Genomic DNA, 22476 nt, shown 5'->3' with positions numbered 1-22476 from the left:
GATACACCAAACTGTAAAATAAATTAAAAATAGTAGAAATTGCAATAATTTTATCTCTAAATGTGAGTTACCACCAATGTTTTTTCTTTGTTCCCTTTAAATCTATCAGTTTGGTAAAAATATAATGGAGACTAAAAAGAACCAAAATTGTTTAGTACGTACTTAAATGACTATTTTGAACCTACTCTCAAACGTAAGAGACCATTTTTGTCATTTTCTGTCAAACACTCCATCTTTAGAAACAGTGAAAATTGCGAACATTGTAGTTAACAATAAAATTTGAAGCAGATGCAACGTAAAAAGGCGCTCAATCAAGAAATTACGGGCCACTTTAACATGTCAGATGTCCCATAGAGACTTTATTTGTTTTGACTTAAGAGAGATATATTGGCATACTAGGGATGTCAAGAGGCCCCCACCAGTAGTTATCATATCAAAAATATCTTAGAAAGTGACACAAATCACATGAAATATGCCACATCTATTATTGTTACTGTAATTTGCATTCTCTGTATAATCTAAAGGGAAAAGGGTCAAAAATACTCCTCTACTTTGAAAAAAAGGCTAAAAATATCCTCCGAACTTATTTTGGGTCAAAAATACCCCCTCCCATCCTTAAAGTATTCAAATATACCCCTGTCTTGACTGAAATTATCCCCCAAAATAACCTGAAATCATTTTTTAAACTCGACCCAACTAAATAAAAACTCATAAGATCCTCTTATTCCCCCAATACGTAGGTTTGAAGTTTGAGGGAATTAGGGGAATAAGGGGATCTTATGAGTTATTATTGAGTTGGGTCGGGTTTAAATGATGGAACAGGTTAAAAAAATAATTTCAAGTTATTTTGGGGGATAAGTTCCGTCAAGGCAGGGGTATATTTGAAAACTTTAAGGATGAGAGGGGTATTTTTTACCCAAAATAAGTTCGAAGGATATTTTTAGTCCTTTTTCAAAAGTAGAGGGTTATTTTTTATCCTTTTCCCTAATCTAAATATACCCTGTGAATTTGGAATTACCACAATTGTTGTTACCAGACTTGTCCTTTGTTATCATTCCAATTACCAAACTCATATAGGCTATTAGTGGTCATTCCATCTAGCTGTGACCCATGGAGGACTCACGAGGTCCATATACCATGTTGCGGCGTGCAACCCGATCCATAAAATATATATATAAATACATGTTGCGACGCGCAACCCGAGTTCAAGGGTCAAATTGATATTCTACACGGTCATACGAACCCAACAACACCTATATTGCTATACTTGAGTGCGGAACCCCCAAATGGACCCAAAATATTCAAACCCGAGCCAAGGGCAAAACTAAAAATTGAATTTAAAATCATGATACTCATAGTCTAGATAGTCCATAGCCTAGTTTCATGAGAATCTAACCATAAATTAGTCTTCAATTCCATTATTTAGTCAAAAACCTAAATCTATGGAAAACCCCTTATTCCCTATTTAGAATCATGGATTGGGAAGGAATTTAAAGGATGAAATCATGGATTCAAGTTTAGATAATCATAATCTTAAGAATCATGGAATTCTATGCCCAAATGAACCTCCAATTATATAAATTAAAACTAAACCCCTAGTTCATGAAAAACCCCTAATCTAACCATCTAGAATCATGAATGGAATGGGTAAATAAAGGAAAGGAACATTAAATAATACTCGAAAGGTGATTAAGAACTTACCCCAAGGAAGCGTCTTGACAAACCCTCTTGAATTTGCCTATTACCAAGCTCGCTAGGTCTCAAAATTGGTTTGGAGTAAATGAGGTTCGAATTGGGGAAAAAAGAGAATTAAAAGGGTTTTGTATCAGCGATTCGCGGGTGTTGCCCATTTCCCCCACTTGAGAGGTCGTTTTTTGCGAAAAGAGGTCGCAGGTGTGAGCCCCCAATTAAAGCCCCAAGCCCGCAGGTATGCGGAATCCATTAAATGACCCCGAAATGCGCAGGTGTAACTTCGCCCCTACGCACCCACCAACGGAGGTGCGGCCCAAGCCGACCTTGCAAGGTCTCGCACCTGCGGACCTACTCACAGGGGCGGTGCACCAGAATCAGAAAATCAAAATCCTCAAAACTTCCGATCCAACACCCGAAACTCATTCGGAACCCCCCGGACACAAACCAAATATGCATTTCTATCATAAAATGCGCTACGAACTCGTTCGCGCACTCGGAATTCCCAAAAGAGGTCACCTTGACCCCGGATTGACCTTGGTCAATTCCAAAATACCCAAAACTCATAAATTCAACTAATGACCCAAATCACACCGAAATGCCTCGAGACCCGAACCCAAAGCTCAACTAAGCCATAAATGGCGTTCCGGACCTCAAGAAATTGATGAAACTTTGAAAATGACAAAAATACCCCCGATGTTGACTTTGGTCAACTCTTTTCACTTCTTCTACTTAAAAATCTCTAAACCCAACCAACCAAAGCCCTCCCGGTTGCCTCGGGAACCACGCCACCCATCCCCGCAAGTCATAAACTCCGAAATGAAACTACGGAAAGGATAATTTGTGGGAAAAGGAGATAAAATATCTAAAACGACCAAACAGGTCATTACATTATAGTTCATGCATTACAATCTCTTGATGTATTTATTTGTATTAGTCATGCAAAGGTAAATTAGCACACAAATTAATGTTCTGAATCAAACATTGTAATTAAAGAAAAAAAATTATGCGGAAGTTATTGTTTGCTGTTTTGTCAAACACTCGAGAAAATGATAAAAATGGTCCCTTGTGCTTGAGGGTAAATTTAAAAGAGTCCCTTAGATATGCACTGAGTAGTTTTGGTGCTTTAAGTTTGTTAAAATTTATAACATTTTTAGTCTTCATCAACTATTTAACAATTTATGTTCGTTAAATTTGATGAAAACAGTACCCAAAACAAAAAAGATTTAACCTTAAACGCCAAAAAAGTCAAAACACAACTTAAAAAAAGACTAACACAAAAAAGCTACATCAGACAAATAATATGTAAAAAAGGAAAAAGTTCAAATATACCACTTAACTTTGGGAAATGGCTTAGTGATGCCATTCATCAACACTTGGGGTAAAATATGTCCCTAACATTACAAAATTGATCAAAATATGCCCTTATTCACTTACGGTGGAAGCTTTCCAATGCGTGGCTCTTTTTACAAGAGAAAATGCTCAAATTTGTCCTTGAACTTTATGAAATGGTTTAGATTTGCCCCTAGACTTTGATAAAGGGCTTATTATTCTGGCGGTAGCAACATTATCTTCTTCAACACTCAAAACCTCCAACTGTAATGTCTTTGTGCCCCAAGCTCAAATTAATCACCATCAAGCCTCAAATCACCCCAAATTAAATAGAACTCAAACAATGAATAATAGCACCATGCAGTGAAATTTTTACCTTTGCTGGAAACTCAATCAACACAACTCCATCATAATTCTTCTCAGATTACTAGTTGCGATGTCAAAGCTCCACATTAACCTCCTAATGCCAAAGGTATATGGTATTTAGCTTCTAAATCATTTATGGAAATATTGTGACGGTCAAAGCTAGGTTATAATGGTTGAAGACGGTTGGACTTACAATAGAAGTAAAATGGTAACATGAAAAATAAGTAAAGATGAATGTGTAAGAGAGATTGTTCGAAAGAGGTAGTTTTTGTGTGGAATTTTCTTGTGTTCATTATGTGAGTGTCATTGAGGTGAAGTGACGGTTCAGTAACTGTGGTTTTCAAGTAGCATTTTTAGAGTGGGGAGAATCAATTTTTATAGTTGTGATTCATTTAGAACGATGATGGATGGTTGTTGAGAAAAATGAAATATGCGCCATTTCGCAAAGTTTAATGGCAAATTTAAGTCTTTTCTTTTATACAAAAAAAAGGCCGTGTGTTAGAAAGCTTCAGCCTTTAGTGAATAAGGGCTGATTAGGATCAATTTTACAATGGTAGGGACATACTTTACCCAAATTATTGACGGATGACATACTTGGGTCATTTCCCAAAGTCCAATGACATATTTAGATCTTTTCCTTAGAAAAATAACATAAATTACACCTTAAAAAGATACACTAGACTGTAAAATAAATTAAAAATAGCAAAAACTACAATAATTGTACCTCTAAATGTAAGTTCCCATTAATTTTTTTTTCCTTGATCCCTTTAAATATGTCAGTTTGGTAAAAATATGATGGAGACTAAAAGAATCGAAATTGTTTAATACTTAAAGGACTATTTTGAACCTACACTCAAACACAAGAGACCATCTTTGTTATTTTCTGTCAAACACTCCATCCTCAGAAACAGTAAAAATTGCGAACATTGTACTAGTTAGTAGTTAACAATAAAATTTGAAGCAAATGCAACGTAAAAAGGCGCGCAATCAAGAAATTAAGGGCCACCTTAACATGTCAGATGTCCCATCATCTAGACCTTATTTGTTTCTTAAGAGATATATTGCCATAGTAGGGATGTCAAGAGGCCCCAGCAGTAGTTATCATATCAAAAATATCTTAGAAAGTGACACGAATCACATGAAATATGCTACATCTATTATTGTTATTGTTACTGTAATTTGCATTCGCTGTATAATCTAAATATACCCTGTTGAATTTGGAATTACCACAGTTGTTTGTTACCAGACTTGTCCTTTGTTATCATTCCAATTACCAAACTCATATAGCCTGCAATTATTGCTTATTGTCACTACCTTCTCGTGTCAGAATTAGGTAATTTTCTCTACCTCTGGGTTTTTTTGACTATCTAATTTGGTGATATTACTCTCAAAGTTTTGAATGCTTGAATTGACCCTTTTCCTGTTAAACTTTGAATTACTAGTCTCACTGGAACTTCGAATTGTTCTTTGTTTCTTGTTGGGATTTCTGGTTATTTATTGAGATTTACCTTAAGAATGTAGCAGCCATGCAGTTTAGATTTATCCATCCATTTGTTTTCTGAACTTATCATTTTTCTACTCCAATTTTAGGTTTTTAGTATGTGGGATTTATGGGTCTTATTACCTGTGTTATGGTTAATAAGACTATTGATGATTTGTTCAACTGCTTTGACATTTTTTTTGTAGTTGATAAACTTCCACATTGGATCGCATTCTGTATTTGGTCTAATTACTGCTAATTTCCGAGTTTCTACCAGAAACAACCTCTCTACCTCCCAATGGTAGGGGTAAGGTCTGTGTACACTCTACCCTCCTCAGACCCCACTTGTGGGATTTCACTGAGTTTGTTATTGTTGTTGTACTGGTAATTTTTTCATTTTCCATTGTTAGGTGGTATCTAGGTCTAGTATGTACCAAATTTAGTTAACAAAGTTTGAATGTTTTTTCTTTTAGCTTGATTGTATCAACTTTTAATGTTTAAATTCTTCAAAAAGGGAGTTGATTTCTTATATGGTCACTCAACTAATAGTTATTATCTCAGAAAGTTACCTTCTTTGGTGAAAAAAATTGGAATCAAGAAGGGTGATTTTCTGAGATACTAACTACTATTAGTTGAGTGACTATCGGAGAAATCAAGCCTTCAAATGGGCATCAAGATACTCCTAACTCTTTTCTGTCATTAGGAACATGATTTGTTGGAATATAATGTACATGCAAAATGTGATTTTTCTCTCTTCTGTAAGTTCTTTTTCTTCTTCGTTTGCTGGTAGGAATGGCAATTTGGGAGGGGGATGGGTATGGTTTTGGTGCTGTACAATAATGGCAATTGGCAATACTGAAATGTACAGATAAAGAACGTGTCATTATGGTTTTCCAGCATCATACTGCATTGTCGAAATAAATTTCTAGCAACTGTTTTTCTCTGGAAATATCTCCAATTGAATCCTACTAATGAATTTCCATCGCTCTGCTGGTTAAACTTTTCTTAGTCGGAATATCTTAGCAGAAATTTAAAAAATTTTGAGAAGCTATTGAGCCCTTGAGTAATAGGGCACCTCGACTAATTGCACCGGATACCTGCTACCTCCAACCAGCAATAGGTAACAGGTAACTTTGTCTATCAAGGCTTAGACAGATGGGAAGAAATCATCTAGTGTTTTTGTCTCTTCTAAGATTTGAACCTGAGGCTTCATGGTTCTCCCCACTGCCCACTAGGCCACACCCTTGAGTGCAAGTTTTACTTTACTTCATATTGTTTTGTCCCTTTTGCCCAATATATACTATTCCATATTTTTAAGCCTCTTGTTCTTCGTCTAAATATTAGGGGGGACTCAGATGACAAATTCCTTCTTTTCTTTGTATCTTTCGCCTGTTGTAATATTTTTTTGCTGGCGGAGCGAGGGTTGTGTCAGGACATTTGATGTGGTTTTACAGGTTAGTTTCGTTTTGGTGTTATAGTTCTCTACTTTCCTTTTGTGACGATGGGTGTAATTTGGTACTTGTTTCCTATTTTCTACCCTTGGACACATTTATGGGCTGTAGGTGTTAGAATAGATAATGCTGCATTCAGTCATGGAGATCGATCACTGGGGTACTACCCTAGCAAAGAATGTTTTCTCCCCGTCTTTGAATTGTTATCTTTCCAACTTTCAGGAAGCCTCTCTGATATTTTAGTAGAATTTGTAGGCCACTCAAGTTTATTTTCTATTGTTTATGGTTTTTGAGTAATTGTGACGCAATTTGAAGTGCTGTCTTTTATCTATCTGCCAATGACTATCTGTGCTAACTGATCTTTTCATTTGTGTGTTGTGTGTTTGATCAAGATGAATGTAAGTTATTGTCATTTTTCTTTAGGGAATACACATATTCTTCTTTGCTCTTTGACCTGCTGCTATCTGTTATACTGTTCAGACTCTATATTGGTTAAACATGAATTTAGTGGATTAAAATCATGCGAGAATTATTCTATGGTAATCTAGGCTCTATATAAGCCCATCTAATTGCACTCAAGCTTTTGCTCATGTAATGGTTGCTACTGCCTTGCAGGATTTAACTAAATATCCGCTAAGATGATCCCAGAAAATCAGGAAAAAAGGAAGGTTCAGACATTGGAAGCCATCAAGGGTAGTGGGGGCTCTATTAAAGTTGGAACAACTGGTACTATCAGTGCTTTGATGTCAAGAGAATTAGATTCTAAGAAACTTTCTCCTCAGGCACCGGTTTCATGTAGAAGTCGGTCTCCTACTGTTTGTTCTTTCATTGCTGGCAGAGCGACCAGTCCCGAAAGAGTGAAGCCAAGAACATCGAGTGACGAAGCAAGCAGCAGCGGGATGTCTGAGGGCAAAAAGAAAAGCCTTGAAATTGCCAGGAAAACAAAACACTCCGGTCGAAAAACTCATCAAATCCCAATACTAGAATCAGAAAATATTTCCTTAGATAGAACACCTGTTAGGCAGAAACCTGAAAGAAAGGGACATCACATAGTGGAAATTGTGGACATAAATTGTGGGGATGTTGACATAACTTGGGCAGGCCCTATAAAGAATCGCCTGAAGAAGCTTGGTTTCTCAAAGCTATCAGAGAGCCCTGTCTAGGTGCCTAATCCTTGAATATCAGGCATTTTTATTCCTGTAAGCGACCTGTAAATTGCAATTGGTTCATTACATGCTGTATATCAGCTTATAGCTCCCTCTTATACACGCTTTGGTCTTGTAACTGCTAATAGAAGCCATATATCTGCAAGTTGGGGAGGCTTGTTAGACCTGTCATGACAGATTAGTGTTAGCCTACTGATATATTCAATTTGCTACAAGACGAGGTATCCGACAGTGCCTGTGCTGCCTATCTCAACGAAAAAGTTTTTTGCTGCCACCTTCTCAGAAACATGAAGTCTAAGCCATTAGATTTATACCTGGATCTTTGCCTGGTAGGGAAGAGAGGTGGTCCTGGGCTGTGATCCTTGTCTTGATCTGAGTACCGGTCATTGTGGTTTGGCCTAGTTGCTAGTGCATTCACTTGGCCTATTTCCCATATAATCTTTATCTAGTAAAGTGGTTACTTGCTTTATTCTGAGCCGAGGGTCTATCGGAAACAACCTCTCTACCTCCCTAGGTAAGGGTAAGGTCTGCGTACATTATAGCCTCCCCAGACCCCACTTGTGGGATTACACTGGGTATGTTGTTGTTGTTGTTGTTGGAGTAAAGTGGTTACTGTGGACTCAGATGAAAGATACTGAGGCGCTGTGGTTGCTCTATCCATGTGTTTGCAGTTCAAAAAAGTTTTATGGTTGCTTAACTCAGTGCTTTCTTTTTAAATTTTCTGCCCAGAATTCAGTGGTGTTTTTAATCTTAAAGCAACTTTTGTCCCTGCCCTTTAATCAGAAAAGGTGGGCCTAATATCGTTTAGCCTCTTGTTATACAAGTAGATCCAAGAATCAGTACTACTAGCAAATAAGCATTGTATATTTTTCAGTTGCTGTAGGCTGTTTAGTTTGATGATTAGCTTCTTTGCAAGGCGGATGAAAGGGAATATGTAGTCTTTTCTTTGGTGACTTTCCTTGAGTTTGATTCATGTATGTCTTCTATGAGATTTCAACTCAAATTGTTTTTTGCTAGTTTCTTGCTTTTATTGGACTGATCAAGTGAGATATGAACGAGTATTTTGCACTTTTTCCAGTTTTTGTGCAGTGAACACTTCTTTCACTTGTTTGGGTTCCCCTCACATGACACATCATATGAGGTCCATCGTTTTAATTTACAGTTGCTGACAAAAAAGAAAATCATCCATTTGATGCAAACTAAGAGTAAATTAGTGACTTGCAACTTTTAAATTAACCAAGTTTAGATGAAACGTATAAGGAGTAAGTAATTGTATTCTTCTGCGAGCAAAAATAGTTTAAAAAAAATTTAAAAAATAAAATAAAGGGTGGGTTGGGAAATGTTTCTTTCATCACATTATCAGAGCCAGGTTTCGATCCTGGGACCTGTTGGTTATGGGCCCACCATGCTTCCGCTGCGCCACTCTGATTTGATGACGTGGTTGTACCACTTCTAATGTAATTTCGAAAGTTTCCGTATTTTATACATGAACCAAAATCTGAGCAAACCCTATAGGGTGAATTAGCCACTTATATTCATACAATGCATTAAATAAATTGCAAGTCTTTAATTTTTGTCCCTACGTACTGCTCATTTGATGAAAATTTGTGAACTAAAGTATTCTTATTCGCGGGTCTACGAAACTAGAGATTCTGGGTTCGATTCCCAGCAAAGTCAGGAAAAAAAATCGAAAGGCAAAGTTTCATGGAAACTATGCTTTGTTGTTATGTAAAAATTAAGTTATCCGCCATAACCTGTGTAGTAACTAATTCGCTAAGCATAAGTTTATAGGAACTTTTCCTTGTCCGGCATAAGTTCTATAGAAATAAAGTTATCTTGGGATAACTTAATTTCTACAGATCACTATGCTAGATAAGGCATAATTTCTATCTAATTTTGCCCGACAAGGTATAGTTTTTATGAAATTGCGGTACTCGTGTTTTTCTTACTCAAATGAAACTGAAGCACTCATGTTGATGTTGTTGTTCCTACGTAAGCTAAACCAAAAAATATATACACTTTTCTACTCTATTAATTTTCCATGTTCATTTTGGCTATTCCAAGGAATTAGTAAAGGTACCCATAACAAGATTTTGGTTAGAATGGAATGGCTCGCAAGCAATATATTATAAGGAAATCTCATTATTTGCAATATATAAGACAAAAACACGAGACGTTAATTGAAGAATATCACAACAACAACTTTTTAACCATTAATTGAAAAATATCAAAGCCAAAGGGAATTTACGTAAACGTAATTCAAAGAAACAGCTAAGCTCGTCAACAAGAAAACCAATAGTAATGTGAATGTGCTTTGGAAAATGGTATCCACCAGATACAAGTTAAGAAAATAGCATGTTACGTGCCTTTGGCTCAAAGATTACGTAAATTGGCAAAGATATACTATAATACTAATAGCTAGTACTTATCTAATATGAGTGCAACAAAACACGATCCAGTTTCTACTTGAACTCTGTGTGTGTATATATTAAAACATTATATAGTACAGGCTTGTGTGTGCGGAACACCCCCCCACCCCACCCCCCAAACCAGACACGTGAATTATATTAGTAAATTTTAAATTCATCAATATTACGTCATTAATCTTACTAAATTTATATTAAAAAAAATCCCCCTATATTATGACCAGCAGTTAATGCATTTTTCTTCGCTATTCAACAAAAAAAAAAATAAAGGTAAAAGAAAAGATGACAGCATGCATGACAAATTGACTATTAAGTAAGCTCCTCATTGCATATAAAAAAAGAAATGAGTTGCTTCTTGAAGCTTCCTATTATTAATTATTTCACGAAAGAGTTAATGGTCTTAGCAGAATGTTTATTTCAAGTAAAATTGATTTGGACAAGTTTATATACAACGATATGAATAGTGATAATTCATTATAATCGACTAAACATACTGTGAACTGAGATGTTATTGTTATTATATATATATTGTCGTCAAATTTGTGATCTTTTTCCATTTTGGCTGCTATGGGAAGAAAATATCTTTACCCAAGTCTTCAAGATTGTAAGTGAACAATTGTGAAATGTCATGTTGCATTAATCTCAAAAAGAAATCAGTTAAGTGCTATCTCAAACTTAATTTTTAGATTATTTGTACTTTTATGCTATATGTCTTAATCCAATTGCTCATTGCAGCAATTTGGCTGTCGCATATCAAATTGAAAACCAACTAACAAAAGACAAAAAAAAAAAAAAAAAAAAAAAAATATCGAAAAACAAAAGCGCAACTGCAGAACCGAATCATACCTAATATTTCATGTTTTTTTTTTCTCTCAGATATTTGCTTGTTTGATATATAAATGGACTATGAATCATATGATTAGAACCCAAAATATCTTCAAACAAAACATTTTCTAGTGTTATCATGTAAGAAATTATTGAAAATTTGATAAAAATAGGGTTAAATAATTACTTATGTTTTAAAAAATTTATCGGGGGGCAAATTTATGTTTTTGAAAAATTCTCTCCGTAAATGATATCCATATTTAGGTTAAGAATAAAACCAAAAAAAAAAAAAAAAAGGCCATTAGAAATGGTGATCCCATAGCAAGTAGAACATTCTTTTTTTATTAAATCTCTTAAATGATAATTATTTAGTTTTACCAATAAAAGAAAACATAAAGGGCACGAAAGTGTGAACCCATACCAAGTAGAACATTTTCTTGAAATTTTATTCATTCTCCTTAATTTGTGACATGTTTAACGTCCCATAGAGAAATATGATAAAATTGAAAAGATGCAGAGAAGATTAACATTAACTCATACATAACTTAACATAAGGATACACGAATCGAGAACTGATCCATTTTTTTCTCTATCCAATTAAAAAAACATGTTTAATAAGTTTATCTTTGGCAAAATCCGTTATATTATAACTTTGATATTTCAAAGTCTTTTACCAAGTCTTAAAGAACGCACAACCTTAATTATCTTCACTCATTTGGAGTAAATAATATTCCAAAAGTAAATAATATTCCAATTTATAAGTTTATGCCAATAATAATAGTCCATCTTAACTTTATGTGATAAAAAAAAAGTACTTAACACGGACTTTAAGAAAAATATGATCTTTTTTGAAATTATAATCTAAAACAATCAACTTTCATTCTTAAATTATTCCATAGATATGAAATATATTCTTTAATGCTTTTTTCTGTTTTATTAAAAGCTTTTCTCTCCCTTGCATTGCATGAATTATTAACACAAATTTCTCGTTGACTCAAAATATATACTCAGATTATATACCTATCAACTTTCATTCTCTTAAATTATATCATTAGTTCTTTAATGTTGATTACTCTATTTTATAATAAGATTTTTTAAATGATTCATGAATAAGTATAATAATTTCTACTCCCACCCACAAAAATACTAAATTATGCTCCTCATTCACTTGGATTAAATGCAGAAGCAAATATAGTGCATAAATCACGGGTTCATCGAATCTAATAATATATGTTAAAAGTTCAATTAATACGTATAAATATTAACTGTCGAATGTTCAAATTGAATCCGCGAGCCACCCAAAAAAATGGGTGTTGGGAGTTGGGACATATATTTGCGTGTTGATAACATCAGCAAGCACTAGTTTACATGTTTCTAAAACATCCTATTTTGTAGTCTCCCATCTCATCAATGTTCAAGTAGGCCACAATCATATTCAAGCATGAAAAGTGTTTTACAAGCAATCAATAGTTGGTAAGTCTTTTTTTAACTTTGAATTTTTTTTTTTATTTATTTATTTTTTGTTACACAGCCCATCAAATGGCGAAGCGGATTTCCACCGGGAGTTTTTTCATTCACGGAGTTTAAACGGATACCTCTAATTAAAAGTGGAGTCATTCCATTAATATATGCTAAGTTCAAATTGGCACACTTTATTTGGAGTACTACGCCACTAATCTTCTCCTAATACTAAGTCTATATAACGAAAATAATTAATCGCACGCGTGAATCACGACTTGGTGCAATGATGTATGAATTAATGATGGATATAACTTTAGTTGTTTTTCTAGTTTCCAGTCACATATATATATCAACAATTATGAGTGGGAAAACAAAACAGATTTCTTGCATTTATATTTCAATCTAATTATCTATTGTAGATATTTTCAATTTTCTAGAGAGCTAAAGAAATAATTTTGTTAATCTTTTAAATTTTCTAAAAAAGTATATGCACTATCAATACCGTAAATAATATTTACATTATGAATGTAGCTTAACTAATTAACTCTAATTTGATCAAGTTTTGGTAAAGTGCGTAGAGGTAAAGTTCAAAATCAAAAGATCAATTTGTCCTACACTTTAACAAAGATCACCATAGAAATGAGAAAAGCAGTGATAATTTTGGATGTCACAAACCGACCTCGTGTAGAAAATAACAGAGAATCCACTAAGGCCAAAACCAAACAAGCGAATACATAGTCAATAAAGTATGTAAAAACTTATTATAGTGCTTGGTGCAAAGGCTTATGTATATATATAAGAGTTTTAGTATTGAATTTATAGTATTTTTAAAATTGTTAGTTAAGACGTATTATTTATTTATAATTTTAACAAATAATTTTGCTTATCAATTCATACTCAGTATCAAAAATATTAAATTTAGATGAATTTGATATCGCAACATTGCACCGGCTCTTATTGGTGCACAGTAGTCAACCACTTGTACCGTGTCTTTAGTGGTCCTACTGGCTCTTAACCCATTACTTGAGGTAAATATGGTGTCTGGTGAGGATCCACTAGAACCCCCAACAAATTAAGGTGGATTTTTCCACAGTAACAACATCCATAATCTCAACTTGCAACTCATTAGATGACAAAAATTGAAAGAGATCAAGAACGTAATATGATGTAATATTTTCTTTTTAAGTTGAATTCATAAAGTTTTATTCAAGAGGCGTCCGAGTTCAAGCTATTAAAAGCATATTTACACCTGTTTAGCCTTTTGTTTTCTTCTTATTATTATCAACTTTTAATGTGAGACTTACTTCTGAGCCTAGTGGTAGACTTAAATGTATTGAATTTCCTGAAAATTATATCGTGCAAATAAAATAAAAATATTGTTTTGCATATATATTAAAACTTTTAATGTATTTCTATTTACTTTTGGTAGACAAGTTAGAATTAATGGTAAGAGAGATAAGTTGAATCCCCTTCAATTGAAAATTATTTGTGCAAATAAAGATTATAAAAATTATTTTATATATATATAAAAGAGCTTCAATTATTATTATTTTTTTCCATTTGTCCAAAAATTTTTATTTATATTCGAAAAAACAATTGAAAAGAGCTTCTAAGTAAAATATTTTTGCGTCTTTTTTTTAATCCTCCTCTTAGAACTACTTGTGTGAATCCTCAAGTTATACAATCAACAAAAAATCAACAAGGTGGGGTCCAAAGTGATAAGGTTCTTCCCCTAATATTCTGTAATCCTGTTAGCTCATTTCCTTATATAAACAACACCTATGCTCCTCCAAATTCCATACAAACTTACACATACCAAAGCCAACTTAATTATTTACATACATCTACATAAACACAACAATGGGAAATTGCATAGTTCATCAAGAAAAAGTTGTCAAAGTGATGAAAACAGATGGAAAAATTCTTGAATACAAAGCTCCCATAAAAGTCCATCAAGTATTATCACAATTTTCTGGCCATGTAATATCTAATTCCCTTCAAGTCATTGATCAAAATCTTCAACCAGATGATGACATGCTAGGTGGAAAAATTTACTATCTTTTGCCTATATTACCTCCAAAACCAGCCACAAAAAAGAAGGTCAAATTTGCTGATGATCAATTAGTTGAAGAAAAAACTAAGCAAAATACAGAGGTTGTAAGGATTAAACTTGTCATTACTAAAAAAGAGCTTCAAGCTCTGTTAATGAGTATTGAAGGAGGATTAATCACCGTTGATCACATCGCGCATCGTACAAATGACATCAAGAGTTCTGTTATTGAAGATAATACTGATCGAGGTAAAGGATGGAAACCTGTTCTTGATGATATACCTGAACTCAACTAGAAAAGAGTCTTTGGGCTTTTTTGTCAGTTGTTGTAAACTTATTTAATATAACTAGTCACCTTACAATTGCAAAGAGTAAAGAGGCCAATTAATAACTCTGGTTCAGTTTTACTTAAAAAAAAAAAAAAATAGGAATTAGCGAAGGACAAATTCTGTAGTTAAACAGCAAAATCCGTTGCTAATTAGCTACAAGAAAATTAGCAATGAAGTTCGTAGCTAAATCCAATTTTTTTTCTAGTATAATTAATTTCTTCTCCTAACTTGGTAGTTTCAACAAGTGAAACGTGACATAAAGCAAAAGCTAGTTGATCTTAATTTCTACACCTCAAACTCTCCCTCTACCCTTATTTTCAATCTATGTTGCTTTGGATCCTTCAAAAACGGCAACGCACCACGTATCGGATCCTCCAAACATGCAATATTTTTGAAAAATCTGACATGATGCGGTAACAATTTTGGTAATAATAAAATATATATAAAGCCTGTTCTAGTCTTCTAGATAGTATACCTGAACTCGGCAAGCAAACAACCTTGTGACTTTCTTTTTAGTTTTTGTAAACTTTTTGTAATATAACTAGTCACTTTATAATTGCAAGAAGCAAAGAGGCCATGTTAATTACATGGACCATATGAGCTATGGTTCATGTTTCTTGTCTAATTAGAGAATAGGAGTGTCATTCTCCTAATTTGGTAGTTTCAACGAGTGAAATATGACATAAAGAAGAAGCTAGTTGATCGTATCTCAAACTCTCCCTCTTCCTTGTCTCATCAGTACCATTTTTATTGCTTGGATTGTCCCTTCGAGAACTTCTGATAAAATTGGAATCATAGTTAGAAGATTAGCATAACCCCTACACAAGGATGACACACATAAATTTGACTGTGAATTCGGACATAGAATCTTTAAGTTTTTAAAAAACAAAATTTACATATTTGGAAACTATGTAAAAAGTACTTTAACTCACAATAACTAGGAGTAGTTTAAAATAAGTAAAAGGCATCTGAAAAAATCAAACTCGTTTGGCCCTCAAATCCAAACATCAACACAAATTGGGACGGATGGAATATGTGAATTTTCCATTATTGCTTCACGTAGAAAAGAAAAGCAAATAGCCTATAACAACTAAACAATAAAGAAAAGGAAACTGCAGGAAACAAATTAAGCAATCTGCCTGAAGAAACTTGGAATTAAAACAAAACATCAGCGCGTAAACCAAAAACAAATGGAAATACTATTATTCTGCGAGCAACGGTGGAGACTAAATATATTCTCTAACACCATTCAAATTTCTAGTGTAGCAGTTTCATCTTGCTTCCACATCTTGATGGTCTTGTCAGCTTCACAACTAATAAGTCTCGTGCCAGTCACATCATAGGCGAGGGCATAGATACCAGCCTCACTATCCGAAGATCCAGGTTGAACCATTGTTTGAGCTTGCTGGACATTGTGACCGCTTGTCCAATCCCAAAACCACAAGCTTCCATTGTCACCTCCTGTGGCCATTACACCTGCATCATTGACCGCCATTGCATTAATTATGGTCTTCTGTTGCGGAAGCATATCATGCAAAAATTCTCCTTTTGGAAGATTGAATTTCTTTATGTTGCCGTCAGTTGATGCAGAAGCAAAAGCATAATCTTCCTTGGGATGCTGAGCTATTGCTCGGACTGATTTATTGTGATGTGTGAGTGTTGTCATCACCTTACCATATCTAATGTCCCATAACGTTATGGTTGAGTCGTGAGAGCCAGTCACAACTTGAGGATCCAGTGGCCGAGTTAAAACGGAGGAAACAGTGTTTCCATGTCCGGACAGAGCATGGATTTGAGTTTTGCTTCGAATATCCCACATCCTACAGACACAATCCCTACCCCCTGTGAACAACACATCAATTGTGGGATGAAGAGCCAAGCAGTAAACACCACTCAGATGGCCCTGAAAGGAGTGGACTGCCTTATTTTGTTCGAGATCCCAGCATTTAACTTGCTTATCATCGCCAGCCGAGAACATGTATGTGTTTTTGTTGCTAACAGCAAGGCCTCTTATTTGCTCAACATGACCTGTTAACGTGACCTTTAGCCTACCACTTGCTAGATCCCATATCTTGATAGTACGATCTGCAGAACCTGTACAGAACCAAGTATTACTAGGATCCACCGCAACTGATCGCACCCATCCCGAATGGCCGCTAATAACCTGGTAATTTTTCCATACTGGTTTGCTTGTTAAGCTTCTCTCCATGATGGCAATATATATATATATATGGCTGTATAGAAGAAAATCTAGCAAACTATATAGAGAAAGACGTAGGAGGTTTTGATTTCATTCACTCTTAATCTCTTCAAAACACCCATATTTATAATGATATAATTCCCACTTTAACTAGGAATAGAAAATCTATTTAGACATGAATTAAACAAACTAGACCAAATCCTAAACAATATAGGACTTATTTTTCAATGTGAATCTGGATTTTTGATAAGAGAACCCCATAAAGACTCGGAAAACAAAATTACATATATTTTTATTTAGCATTTAAGTATTTTATAGTATTAGGAAGGTTTTCGCAGCTTTAACCACTAGCTTGTTCGGACTCTTTTCGGGCAATTCGAATTGCCCTTCTTTTGGGGCTCTTTTCGATAGAAATAGCCCAAAAACCCCAGGTTTCGCGTTCGAACAAAAATTTTAAAAAAATCGCAAACGAAGCCCATAAATTTCCCAGTCCATTGGATTAAAAGTATCCCGTTTCAACCATCAATTTCCCGCGCATCCATCGGAATCGGCACCAATTTATGCAAATTGCGATTATGCCCAACAATCCCCGGCATAACTTTGGTAAACAAGTGGAGGATTTAAACAAAAAACCCTATATTCGATTATTATAATTCTTTAACAATTATGCTTAAATCTTATTTAACTGAACGCAGTCTTAAAATTAAAGACTCTCTCTATAATTTAAAAACTATGAGGGTAAAATTTAAAGCCACCCCAAAAGAAGGGCAATCCGCACAAAAAAAAAGACTCTTTTCGCTAGATATAGCCCAACCCAAGCCCAACAATAAACAGAAGCCCATAAATTTCCCAGTCCATTAGATTAAACCCGTTTCAACCATCAATTTCCCGCGCATCCATCGGAGTCGGCACCAATTTTGCAAATTGCGATTATGCTCAACAACATTTCCCCCACAACAATGGAGGATTTAAACTTTAAAAAACCCTAAATTCGCTTAACTAATTATAATTCTTTAACGCTTCTTATTTAAAATCTTAATTAACTACGTATTCTTATTATCTCTCTCTACTCAAGGCTTTCCATCAACTATGAATCCTATTCGATTTCCTGGGTAAAATCATTTTAGGATTGGGGTTGATTTGGACAGCGAGTCTGAAAGTACAAGAGGGGGTGAATTGTAAGCAATAAAAATCTAAAAGTGTTACTATTCTTATGGTCGAGATACCGCACAAATTTATAGTCCTTCGATTTACACAAGTATAAATCACAATAAATAGTAAGAGTGCGAAATATAATATGAGAGCAATATACTAAATGACACCAGGATTTTTATCTTGGTTGGAACTAATCCTAATGGTATCTGTCAGAGTCGCGTTATCTCTTTAAGCTCTTTGTAAGTCGTTCTTCGTACAATGGTTGTAAGGTGCAGCTCCTATGTCTAACACTTAAACTCTTGTACAAGATTGGTTTTTCACTCGCTCATCAAAGAAACGAACAATGACACAACCTCTCAATACAAAGCCTCACCAACAATATTTTTTCTCTCCTCTCCTTTTTGAATACACAAGAATTACTAAGAAATACAATGCTTATGAAAGGTAGAGCAAAGAACTTGAGAAGGTTGAGACGAAAGTATAAGTGGCTGCGTACTTTTCTTCTTTTAAGAGCTCGTATTTATAGCCTTTCAACTTGTTCTGGCTATTGCATAACCCAAGGGATTTTTGAAGATTTTTCCTCAATCTTCTATGAAGCCGTTGGAGATTCTTCCATATTTATTTCTGCCAGTTGTTGAGATCTTTGATGTTCACATATAGTGATTCGGACTGATTTCCTTGATTGCATGTTTGATACAATTTTCCTTTTTCAAACCTGGTGCTCGATCCTTCTTTGATTGTCGTGGGATTCACTTCAACGTTAGTCTTCGTGCCTCGTTCAGAATTTGGAATCTTTTGTGACTTGAACTTTTGATCTCATTCCTTGTATAGCCTTGTACCAACATTAATTTCTTGCCTTATGTAACCTTGTAACACCTGCTGTATTAACTTAGCATCAAATAACATTCTTATTTTTTGTCACGTGGCTCCCTATAAATTTCAGCATCCTTCACCTTGGAATTTTTGAACCGTTTGCCAATCAAATTGAATCTTCAATCAAATCTTGAGTAAATATTGTTTTTACATCCAATGATCTATATGGTTAGCCAAAGAGTGAGATTTTTTTTTATTGCAGATATACTTGGCATCTTGAACAAACTTTGGACTTCTTCCAGCAACCCACTACAGATTCACGTACTAGATTTAAATTCATTTATGGTGTCCTTGTCTTGTGGACTTTCCTTTGCATAAGGAATTTTATTTTCTTCGAATCATTGATTATAATATAGTATGTCCATAAGAGTATTATTCTTCCAAATTTGCTCCATAAATAATGCTCCTTCTGAAATAAGTATCAAATTGATCTTGATCTTTTCCTTTTGTAGAATATTTTCCTTCCATAGGATCATAGTAAATATTCTTCTCATAATTCTTGCACTTTGATTTGAGTAAGTCTTTTCTTCCACACCTTTTTCCGTAATTCCATCTCGTCATATCTTCTTTTTCATATTTGATTAGATCTTCGCCAAATTCTTCTTAATCAAATAAACTTGTACCAAAAATAAATTTACCACAAGTAAATATTCTTTTATTAATAATTATGTTGGTTTGTTATCATCAAAATTAATAGGTAAAACCTTGGACCTAACAGAGTCATCTTTATTAAATATTCTTTTCGAATATATATTTCTCTTATTTCTTTCACTGGAGAATAGAATTATATATGAATATTGTAGGTCATAGTTTCACTTATTTTCTTCTAGATTCATCTAGTGATCATACGGCTATGGACCTCAAATCGAATTATCGAGTTTAACTTGTCGACTTTCCTTTCCACTATTAAACGAAGAAGCAGATCTATTTTTAGTATTTAAATAAGTATTATGTGTCCACTCGAACTCTACTTGTGAACAATATAGAGACACATAGCTATATATGCAAATACTTTGTTCCCTCTCTTTTATCCAAATTTATTTCTTTTTGTTAGAAGGGGCAGAGGCAGATATAGAATATCTGTGTCATAAAAGAATAGCGAAGGAGGCGGTATATTTTACACTATATCAGGTTACTCAGAATAGTTATAGGTAAAACTTTCTTATAATGTGAGATTGTAATATTGAAAATGAGACAAAATACTTGATAATATGTGGGTGAATCCTTTTGTTCAAATCTCAGGTTCAAATCCTTCAAGTCTATCCGACTTATAGTCCATTAGGTTCAAATCCTTCAAATGTATCCGACCTATAGTCTATTCTCTTCACATAAATCAAAATAGTTCATCATAAGATACAAACATAAACATAAAATAGTTCATCTCTTTGTTGGTATGTTTTCAAATGGAAGAATGACTCTCCATTTATAGAAGACCAAACTTGGCCTCCAAGCACAAAAAGAAAAAAGGAAAAGTTAAACAAAATTTGTCTACCAAAATTTTTTCCTTTCGCTCCAAGCAAGAATTCCAACCAATTAAAATTGGCACATGGGAATTACAACCAAATGGGATGGACTTCATCAATCTCCCCCTCCAGTTCCATTCACCTGAAGGAGGTAACACCGAGCTTCTAGTTTGAGTGCATGCCGACAGGTTCCTTCCGTAGCTCGAACTTGTCTCTTGGTACCACTTTGGTCAACATATCTAAAGGATTCTCACTTGTAGGGATCTTCTTGACCTGTATAGATCCATCCTCTATCTTTTCTCGAATCCAGTGATATCTCACATCGGTGTACTTCGTCCTTGCATGGTACATGGAGTTCTTGCTTAAGTCTATTGCACTTTGACTGTCACAATAGACGGCATACTCCTCCTAATGCAATTCAAGCTCTTGAAGAAACCGTTTCAGCCATATCATCTCTTTGCCAGCTTCAGTGGCGGCAATGTGCTCTGCCTCAGTTGTTGAGAGTGTGACACACTTCTGCAACTTTGACTGCAGCGATATAGCTCCCCCTGAAAAAGTAAACAGATATCCGATAGTGGGTTTTCTGTGATCAAGATCACCTGCTATAGTTGCATAATATCTGTCGGATAGATCCGATCCTCCAAAACATAGGGTGGTACCTCTCGGTACCCGAGTATCTACTTGATCCACTTCCCGTTGTTCTTTTTTTTCAGATTATCCAGGAACTCCGCTAACAACACCCATTGCGAGAATACGTCCGGGTGCATACCATTGCATATATTAAGCTTCCAACTGCTGACGAAATAAGGAACTTTGGTCATGCCCTCTTTCTCCTCCTTTGGTATAGGACACATCTGCTTGCATAACTTCAGATGACCAGGAAGAGGCATGCTAACGGGTTTAGCACTCTTCATGTTGAAGCGTTCTAGTACATGTTCAATATACTTCTGCTAAGATAGCCACAACTTTCTGCTTGCTCGTTCTCGAACAATCTTCATCCCCGAAATTTGTTGTGCTGGGACGAAGTCCTTCATGTCAAATGACTTGGACATATCTCCCTTCAACTTGACAATCATCTCCTTGTCTTATCCTACAATTAACATGTCATCCACATACAACAACAAAATAATATAGTTGTTGTCAAAAAATCTTTTGAAGTATACACACGGATCAGAATAGGTCTTTGTGTAAGTTTGACTTTTCATGAATGAGTCAAACTTCGTGTACCAACGCCTTGGTGCCTGCTTCAACCCATAAAGACTCCCGCGTAGCCTCCTGTGTTGCCACAATACTTTAATCGAAGAAATCTTCTTTCTCCTCATTTACCTCACTTGCCTATCAATGATGGCTATTGGACCCTCTTCATAAGTCAAGTTCTTATCAAGCTCAAACACTTCGGGTCTAATCACATGGCTCGGGTCACGTATGAACAGCTCATAATTCTTGTGGCAAAGAAAGTGCCACATCACCAATCTTCTTTAAGTCTCGTTGGTGTAAATACCCTATTTTAACCGGGTCAAAATAGTTTACAACATCCGGGTAATTAAGGTTATTTAAAGTTAAGAGTCGCCACCTAATTAATTATGGTGAATTAGGGCACCTAAGATTAGTAAAGTTATTATCTAAAGTTGATTTATTTTTAAAGTCTACGAAACCAAAATATCTGAGTAAGGGTTCAACTAACCTAGAGGGAAGGTATTAGGCATCCTCTAAGTTCCATTAATAATGGTTAATCCGACCGGACTTACAGTCAATTAGGCTAAGTTAAATATTATAGAAAAGAAAATAATTTTGTAAATATTGCTAAAGCTATAGATAAACATGTAAAAATGCTATTTAAAGAGGACTTGTAGAGGAAACATAATAATTTGCATAACGGAGTTTAGTTAATGTAAAATGAAGAAACGGGATGTGTAACGTTTACATGTATTTGGAGAAAATAAATTATGCCGATTAATAAATTAGAACAGTCGTTTGTAGGATTAATATTAATAAACCTTTTAAAGGGTTTTATAGAAAAAGTATTAGTTCAATATACACTATGTTATAGAAAAAGTACTAGTCCAATATAAACTATGTAAAGGTTGTTTCCACGAATATGTTTCAAACGTTGGGCGGAAGCTAAAGTGGGTCGAATGAAGATAGCTAATGGCTTGCTAAATTCCTTTTATATTCTAAATGTTCTATTCTAAATAAACGCCTCGCCTATT

General features: G+C 34.7%; 3 protein-coding genes and 1 non-coding gene across 4 annotated transcripts; 3 read left to right on the top strand and 1 right to left on the bottom strand.

Moving 5' to 3' along the window:
• Window positions 1-6956: 6956 nt before the first annotated feature.
• LOC132032092 (uncharacterized) lies at window positions 6957-7481 on the top strand. The gene has a single exon (XM_059421892.1). The coding sequence runs from the start codon at window positions 6957-6959 to the stop codon at window positions 7479-7481; it is 525 nt and encodes a 174-aa protein (XP_059277875.1).
• Window positions 7482-14000: 6519 nt separating this feature from the next.
• LOC132029401 (uncharacterized) lies at window positions 14001-15124 on the top strand. Its single transcript, XM_059418679.1, has one exon. It carries the CDS (start codon window positions 14057-14059, stop codon window positions 14540-14542), a length of 486 nt encoding a protein of 161 aa, XP_059274662.1. The 5' UTR covers window positions 14001-14056; the 3' UTR covers window positions 14543-15124.
• Window positions 15125-15336: 212 nt separating this feature from the next.
• On the top strand, window positions 15337-15438 carry LOC132032218 (U6 spliceosomal RNA). The gene has a single exon (XR_009408368.1). It is a non-coding gene; the product is annotated as a U6 spliceosomal RNA (small nuclear RNA).
• A 161-nt stretch (window positions 15439-15599) lies between these two features.
• Window positions 15600-17033, bottom strand: LOC132029400 (protein pleiotropic regulatory locus 1-like). Its single transcript, XM_059418678.1, has one exon. It carries the CDS (start codon window positions 16782-16784, stop codon window positions 15825-15827), a length of 960 nt encoding a protein of 319 aa, XP_059274661.1. The 5' UTR covers window positions 16785-17033; the 3' UTR covers window positions 15600-15824.
• Between the last annotated feature and the right edge of the window lie 5443 nt (window positions 17034-22476).

This window comes from Lycium ferocissimum, chromosome 9 (genome assembly GCF_029784015.1).
Source record: "Lycium ferocissimum isolate CSIRO_LF1 chromosome 9, AGI_CSIRO_Lferr_CH_V1, whole genome shotgun sequence".
Lineage (NCBI taxonomy): Eukaryota > Viridiplantae > Streptophyta > Magnoliopsida > Solanales > Solanaceae > Lycium > Lycium ferocissimum.
The sequence above is the reverse complement of the archived record's forward strand: the minus strand, read 5'-3'. Positions and strand labels throughout refer to the sequence as shown.

Excerpts from the sequence above, each read along its gene's own strand:
- LOC132032092 (XM_059421892.1), top strand. The coding sequence starts at position 6,957 with ATGATCCCAGAAAATCAGGAAAAAAGGAAGGTTCAGACATTGGAAGCC.
- LOC132029401 (XM_059418679.1), top strand. The coding sequence starts at position 14,057 with ATGGGAAATTGCATAGTTCATCAAGAAAAAGTTGTCAAAGTGATGAAA.
- LOC132029400 (XM_059418678.1), bottom strand. The coding sequence starts at position 16,784 with ATGGAGAGAAGCTTAACAAGCAAACCAGTATGGAAAAATTACCAGGTT.